The sequence below is a fragment of the Uloborus diversus genome, chromosome 8, assembly GCF_026930045.1.
Source record: "Uloborus diversus isolate 005 chromosome 8, Udiv.v.3.1, whole genome shotgun sequence".
Classification (NCBI taxonomy): Eukaryota; Metazoa; Arthropoda; class Arachnida; order Araneae; family Uloboridae; genus Uloborus; species Uloborus diversus.
Window position 1 is genome coordinate 145,150,801 of NC_072738.1, and position 8,651 is coordinate 145,159,451.

The 8,651-nt window shown below is 35.7% G+C and overlaps 1 protein-coding gene across 1 annotated transcript in view; it reads right to left on the bottom strand.

Moving 5' to 3' along the window:
* Positions 1-3,340, bottom strand: part of LOC129228658 (laminin subunit gamma-1-like) — a gene marked incomplete at its 5' end in the record, with an annotated part of 101,959 nt that extends 98,619 nt beyond the window's left edge. The window contains one exon of the mRNA XM_054863342.1: positions 3,014-3,340. Within this exon, the coding sequence (XP_054719317.1) occupies positions 3,014-3,340 (327 nt within the window). The remainder of the gene's footprint in view (positions 1-3,013) is intronic.
* Between the last annotated feature and the right edge of the window lie 5,311 nt (positions 3,341-8,651).

The window sequence follows — 8,651 nt, forward strand, 5'->3', positions numbered from 1 at the left end:
GGAGCGGAGTCAAAATTGCCAAAACCATCCTTACGCAATTAATGAATGGCACCTTATCGCATATTCCGACACAGAACTAATGGACAGCTCGATTTTTAAGAGGGCAAATTCAGGCTGAAATATTGACTTTGAATATACCACTTTTTTTTTCTGGAAATTGCATACTTAACAAATCCTGTCTCATGCGTTATTTCTTGCCAATGAACATTAATAATTAATAATACTATAATATTAAAATCCCTTAAATTTCATTTCTCAGTTTTCTCTTTTTTTTTTTACTGACCTTAAAGTTTTTACTCAGGCTGCACTATCTGTGCAGAAGGTGTACATTCAGGGGTGCCCCAAACTAAAATTTTTGAGAGTGAGGAAAGTTTCAATTTGCTGAATGAAACTCCGAATTTTACCGATTGATAAATTTGAGCATAGCAATATTGTAAATTCCTTTTAAAACTGTAACTTCGCAAGGCTGTATTCAAATTTACCGAATCGTAAGACGAAATTTGCCAAATAAGGAAATTTTTGGAAGGTCACAGTGCCCTATGTTTGATAATTCAAAACTATTTTTGTTAATTTCAAAAATTCTACAAATTTGATCTGGATAAACGAGGTTCTACTGTACATATTATTTTTCATTTGTTTTATTTAAAATATTTAATTATTCATTTTCTTTTTCGGACAATATTCATTTCGAGATGAGATTTCGTTTGACCCGAAATTTCACACCTTAAACTTCCGCAAAACGCAAAAATCTTTGCACTGCAACTCCTCGGCATTCTTTCCATAAAAAAAGAAATGATGAGATTTATGATCGAAGGAACGACCTCCCACGAACTCGGAGCATTTTCGAAATACCGAGTATTCTCAGGCACATCTATCTCAGGGTTGGATGACGTCAGATGGATGGATGGATAACGAGCGATACGTTATCATTTCTCTGTGGAAAAATATTCTCAAGCTCGTTCCATTTTCCATGATGAACGGAATGCATTACAGCCATTCATGAAAACCTTTAACTGTCACAATCTTATTGTTGCGGCGTCTAACAGAAGAAAACTCCTAATCTATGCATTTATCAAAAATTAAAAAACAATGACTGTAACAAGTAGGATAATGGCACCAGAAACAGACATGCTTAAGACATCGCTCTCAGGTCAACTCAATTTTCTGAGCCTTTTAATGTATTTAGACTTTTCAAACTATTTCTCTCTCATGCAACTACATTTCATCTAACGTTTGGCTGCTTCTGGATCCTCTGAATTAGTTAAATTTATTTTTATTTGCTCAATTGCGAAAAAAGGTCTAACATCGAGTGACAGAAACCGACAATTCTGATGAAACCTAGTAACAGGTAGGGTGAGGATGAGTAATGGACAGAATTTCCCTTTTCTCTTCGAAGTTCTTCATTTTTAGAACTAAAGCCTTATTAAAATCAAATGAACCGGAAACGCCGTCACCCGTCGTGTTGGCTGTTCATAACCTTTCACCACTTCCTTGTAAATACCAACTGGCTCATAAAATTCACACTGATAACACTACACTGATCATAAAATTCACACTGAATAACACTAGATGGTTGCACCGTATAAATGGGTCGTGGTTTCCCGCCTGAAATTCTTATTATTTTAATCCAACCTTACGACTGTCTGTTACTCGACCCTTGTCTGTTACTGGTGCCGTTACCAAAAAAAAAAAAAAAAAAAGAGCACCAGTAAAATACGATTTTAAAAATATGACTTGAATCAAGAAGAATCTTGAAAACCTGCATTACTTTAAAACAATCGCACACTTTCACTGGGGAAATCGAACTCACATAGGACATCAAAGGGATCCATTTATAAACGTTCACATTCTGTCAACATGCTTTCGAATGATTTCCTCCTTAAAACAATTTCTATCCAAAAGAATAGTTGACAGTCAGGCAAATGTATCAGTATCTCTTCATATACACAAAAAATTAACGATTCATCACTACAGTGGGATTTCTGAAAATTAGAGATGTCCTTGACGTCATCGAAGAAGAGATTCCAACTTCTCGACATCCTCCCTTCATTGAATAAGGTTTTCGCTTCAGTGTTAGGAACAGAAGATTAACTTAGCGTCATTCAAAGACAGAATTGATACGCTATCAGATTCAGCCAATAGTTTTCCTGATAAGTTATTTATACTTCAGGAGCTAGTATTTTACTTCAATGTCACTTTTTTACGCATGACATTAAATTACTAAAAAAATCTTGCTCGAAATGAAAAACACAAAAATGGAATTTATACAAGAATAGAAGAACCCGACAGACGTTGCCCTGCCTGCATATATATATATGTATAATATATATATATATATATATATTATATCTCTATGATGGTGGATTGATCTATGAATCGTTGTACAAAATGTGGGAAAGTAATGAATAATAATACTGATGAAACTTTTCTCTTGCTCGTAGAAATTGATGAATGATAAACATTTAAAATATAATTCACGTGAATGAACAAATATTGAGACTATTGAATATGTAATCGAACGAAGTTAAAATGATTTAATCTAGTTTTTTAGCGGAAACCAAGCTAGTGCAATACTTGTTCAAGCTTGTATATTAGATGACAAAAATGGGAAAAAAATGAAAAATTTGCAGGTACTGCCCTTTACACCCAACCCACGGCAGCCGACATTTTAGCCCTACTGTTCAGACTAGTTGCTTTGTTGATGTTGAGCTTTAGCAGGCCAAGCCGAATCTAACTTCTGGTTCTGGAGGAAGTCTTTCGAAATGCAATTTTTGGTGGTAAGTTCGTAAGTAGGAGGTTGGGGGCGACTTTTTAAAAATATGTCCCAGAAAATGCAGTGCAAGGCTATATTTGATTGCTAAAGCCCCAAACCCCAGGGATTCTGCAGCACGTTACAGAATCCAACCAAGCTTGCAACAGGCTGCGAATTTTCGTGCTTGGTAGGTGCAATCTTAATTCAGAATGTAAGCAAGAAAATTATTTTGATTTAGAAAACGAGTAGATGGCACGTTACCTGAAGCAGTGGACTGTTTTCAAAGGTGTAAGCTGAGGGTCGGCCTTCTAAAGTACTAAAAGCAACGTTGCCACCAGTCAACGGAGAAATATCACTGAATTCAGAAGTGCACAGAGCTCTTGTTTCATCCTTATTAGTAACGTACGTGGAATCTTCCACATTATATGTTGATCTGCAGGTGGCACTGTAGTATTGATATGGTATCCAATCACCTCCTGGGCGTGTTCTTTTGAAAATGGCGAAACTTTCCGGTCGACTGGTGTAAAACTTCAGACGGATGTATGTTATATCAAACGTTTTACCTGTTGAAGAAAATATAGAAACACATTATGAAATTTTTGATTTCAGAATGACACATTTGCACGTAACACGTTTAATGTATGACTTCAGAAAGAACGGTAAACTGCACCAGAATTCCACTGAGTGGCATTAATTTAAATTTGTGGTACAAAGTAGAATCAAATGTCTTTCCAATACCATAAATGCGGGCTACTTTGGCCCAGATTTAATTTTTTTTCATTCTTTTCTCAATAATTTTGTAACTATTAATATTTTCAAGCTTGTTTTACACATCTGGAGGTCTCTTAATTTAATTTTTGAACAGTGATCAGTTTATTTCCAAGTATTTTTACACTTTATTGGTGTTTTTTTTATTCGGGCCAATATTACCCCTTGCGTTTGGGTTACTTTGGCCCAAAGTGGCTTTCTCTATCTAAAATTGCTGTAGAACTAACTGGATTCAAAGAAATACGTGTGTTCATACGAAAAACTATTTATTTGAATGAAAAATACCTTTAAAAGAAGTTTGAGTCACACATATTTGTTTTAAGAAAAATCAATATTATTATTATTGTTTTTTAATGTGTGTGAGTACACTTAGTTATTGTTTCAGAAATTACCGACGGAGAACGGTAGGAAAAATACAAGAAAAAATCTGGAATTCTCAGCAACGGGTAAGTAGAGAGATTGCAGACTTAGTTCATCAGGGCGCAGTTACATGGCTTTCTTTCTTTCTTTCACACACACAGATTGAGGTTTCTGCTATTCCACTAAGGAAGCTTATACCTCTATTAATCCACAATGTTTCCAGGATTTTGTTTTTCCAGGACAGTACAAAGAAAACACAATAGATGGTGGTGCCATCTATGGACAGTTCGAGAGACAATTTAGAACCAGGCCAGGAGTCGAATAAATTCCTAGTCTGGCACCCCCAGAGGTATCGTTTCACTTGGAGGACATTGTGACCACGAGCATATTTAACGTCGCCCAGTCACCATTAATGACGACGGTGGGTCTTCGACCAGTGAGGATTGAACCCGGGACCCTCCGGTCCCGAGTCCAATGCCTTACCGATCAGGCTACCACGGCTCCCATGGCTTTCATTATGGAAGATGAATATATCAACAAACAACACCATTCGTAAAACAAAGGATCTTAAATTTTTGGTGACTTTTTGGTGCATTCCATGCTCTCAACATTCGCTCCTTCTTTTCTCGCATCAACACCTATATTTGGAAACCTGAGCTCATTCCATTCTACAAAAATAAAGTTCCAAAAAATTTCCAACAAATTTAACAATATTTGTAATATGTAGATGCAACTCGGAAAACCTTTTTCTAAAGCTCCTGAAACTTTTAATTCCTATTCATCTTCCATAATGAAAGCCATGTAACTGAGCCCTGATGAATTGAGTCTGCAATATCTCTACTTACCCGTTGCTGAGAATCCCAGGTTTTTTCTTGTATTTTTCCTATTTAGAGTCTTAATTTTAGCTATTCTTTACTTTTCCAAATCTCTCTGGCGGATTTTTTCAAGTTCTTATGCTGTGCCAAAGTAGGTCGTAATATTTAGATAAAGAGATATGTAGTCATTGTCAATTTTAAAAAAACGAGCTGATATGTGCATCACATGACTTCCTTTTACAGCAGTTTAATGTTATTTCCCCATTATTGCAATTTTAATGTGACTCAAGAGTTAACAACTCTCTAAATTTCGCCAACAATGGCCACATTGAAACCAGATTTTAAAAAATCTCCAAATTTGTCGCCAAATTGGCGACAAAACTTGGCGACCAAAAGACTGGCGATACATCGCCAAGTGCCCGCCAAATTATAACACCACTTGAGTTTGCAACGAAATTAACAATTATTTCCACCCCAAAAGGGGAAAAAGACCCCTTTAGAAACTCCCGAATGCAACCAAAAGGGGAGGTGCACAACTAGATCCCACTAGGAGTCTACGTACCAAATTTCAACTTTCTAGGAAATAATGTTCTTGAGTTATGCGACATACATACACACATACACACATACGCACATACATACGTCACGAGAAAACTCGTTGTAATTAACTCGGGAAAAGTCAAAATGGATATTTCTGGCGTCTATACGTTCTTAGGTACATATGTACGTGTGGTCGGGTTGAAAAAAAAAAAATCAACATTCATTTGGGGGTGAACAAAATGGAAATTAAGGCCGATTTTTGAGTGAAAATTTTTTCGCGAATACAATACTTCCTTTTTTGTAAAAGGAAGTAAAAAAAAAAAAAAAACTAAACAGAAATGAGCAGTACAACTATACTACGGCATAGAGTACAAGGTCCGGCTATTAATTTCCAGGACTGACGTAACTGTTGGAGGACTTAACGCTGGAAGATGGCGCTAATGAATTGCCTATTGAAGAGCGTTTTATTGCGCATGTGCAGTGCAATCGGCGCTATTCTGATATAAGTGGTTCTCGTGGAAAGGGGGCGCATTAAAACGTAGCTCTTAAAATTCCTGTTGTCGGAGTGAAAATGGAGCAAAAAACTGACATCAAATTTTGCTTCAAGGAACGCAGGTTCAGCATCAGCGTTGTCGAAGTTTGTCACATGCGTCCCGTAAACTTGTTTCAACATTTTGTAGGTTTCCACAGCTGTCTTGCCCAATTTGAAGCCATTAATGTTGTCTTTGCTCCATTTTAACTTCGGCAACAGGAATTTAAGAGCTACGTTTTAATGCAATTTCCCACGATAGCCACTTACTTCAGAATGGCGCCGATTGCACTGCACATGCGCAAGAAAACGCTCTTCAATATGCAATCATTAGCGCCCTCTTTCGGCTTTTCGTTCTCCCACAGTTACGTCAGTCCTGGAAATTAATAGCCGGACCTTGTACTAAATAGTGCTCGTAAATAGGAACTTTAAAAACTCTTAGCTGATGTAGAACTGCTTCTACATGGAGAAGTTTGAGAGGTTATGAAGGCATATGTTAGCACAAGGAATGCAGAACCACTAGTGTTGTTTCTTGAGCAGAGCTATAGAACTACTTGAATCTCTAGTAGAAAAACTTTTTAAAAAATTGCGCCCTGAAGATTGACAGAGGACGTTGTATTATCATTTTATCCATTTGGGCCAAAGAAAAACCCTAGGGCCAAAGTAGCCCGCGTTTACAGTACATGTCATTGCTGAAGGTCATATATTGATAATAAATAGGTTTTAATACACTATTCATTTTGAATTTTCTCTGCGTGTCATTCGGAAAATACCAATTAAAGGTTCCACTTAAACCTTTTTATTTTTAATTACGTGTGGGTGGGGGGAGAGAGAGACTCGTTTCGTGGAACCTTTGAGTGAACTCTACGGAATCCTAAGGCTCCACGGAACCCAATTTAAGAAACGATGTTTTTATAGATACGCCATTTTTTATATTTGTTTATTGTTAATGCTCTTAAAATGGCACCTCCTCATTTAAATAACATATTGTGACAACAATCTATGAATATACGAATGAAATCAAATTTTATTGATCATCAGGGGAGCACAAAAACGTAAGTTTTTAAGATGGGTAAGTTCTCAAGTTACTAATAAAACTCTTAATTTTACCGACTGATGAAAAAAAAAAAAACTTGCATGCACGCATACATACCTACATCTGATGAGAAGAGGCATTATTCGGCATTGAAAAACGATAAAAAATAGTTGCAATATTTCAAACACTATTTCCAAATTTTCCAAGATTTACAAGAGAATTTTTGGAAGGTAACAGTGACGTCCCACTTATGGGGGCATCCGTGTTGATCATTAGAGTTCACGGGAAAATTGTTTGGTAAAACCCTTTAAAAAACCAAGTCCGATTACGGCACAGTCACTGTTTTGAGTATATTGCATAAATTAGTATTGCTGTGCGAAGAACTGACTGAAATCTCAATGATTTAGAAATATTTTGTGTACTACGACTAGTGTTATAACAAGGTGCACTTGCAGTTGAACTAGAAGGGCAACATCATTCTCAAAAGGGTTAGAATGGGGTCGTTTCCAAAATTTTAAAGGTATTTTTTTCTGAAAGAGCATGCTTAAAATCATAGGATCTGATCATTTTTTAAATAATTTATTTAAGTTTAATATTTTAAAAAAATTACTTAAATCGGTGCGCTTTCATTGTGTACACTTCTCTCGTGTGACATCACAAATGATGAAATGCCATTCAATGTTGCCATTCACAGACCAAAATATTTAATTCGCATCTTTACTCACGTGCATTGGCAACGATACGGTTGATAGCAAGCGTGGAGTGCAATTTTAATTCGCTGCTTGATTATCATAACGTGGAACCGTGGTAGAAAGATGCGCCAAAATGCATCATTTGTGGCGTCATAAAGACCACGCCTTGTTTCAAAAATCGGACATTTAAAAAAATTAATTAAAAAAAACTGTTGGGAAAATGAAAGTATTTTCTGGGTCCATACAATTTTTTTGCTCATTCTATCCATCTCAATGACTAAAAGTAGTACTTTTGACTGAAGGAAACCACCTCATTGCCGCTGAACATGTAAACCTTTTGGTGGATAATCTTATCGAAATTGTTTCTTTTTGTATAAACACCCTTATTCATCAGTAAGAGTATTCCGTTTTTTCGTATGATAAGCCTTTTTCACGGTCATCTGTGGAAGTTCTCGAACGTTATTGGAGATGGAAACAGACAACCCAGAACCTAGTTAAGTTAAATAAATGTGTATTAAAATACAACGTAAATTTCAAATACTGGGTATTCAACTCTCGTGCGGCAAAAATATTCACCCGTAATTATATCGACAACGGATTCGTCAATCTATACAGTGGCTCCCAAAAGTGTTCGTACACCTTGAAATTTTGTAGTAAAACCAAAATAACGCAAAACTGAATTTGAATATGAAGTCCAATTTTTTTTCACACCATTCTTATGTCATTCTGAATAAAACTCAGTAGTTTTTTTCAAAATATTGCCAGATTTTATTTTTGAAATTTGTCAAAAAATGAAGAGACGGAGAAATAATACGCCACAAAAGTCGTGGTACACTCAAATTTTTTCGAATAAATTCATGATTAAAACTATCATATGTCATTTTTTTTATTATTTTTGCATTGTGTTGACCCTTAAAAGTCATTTGTCTTTAATTTTTTGTTTATTTATTCCTTAATATTGTGCTTATTACTTTAAAATGACTGGTATTTGAAAAACACCACAAACACCATTCGAAATTTGAATTGTTTACTCACAGTAGCAGTAAATTGGTTTGAAATGTCTCTAAATTAGGTAATTTATACCATTCTATAGTGAAGTGCTTGATAAAATGCTTTAAAGACAAGAATAGGATCGAAAACACGGTAAGAAAAGGTCAAC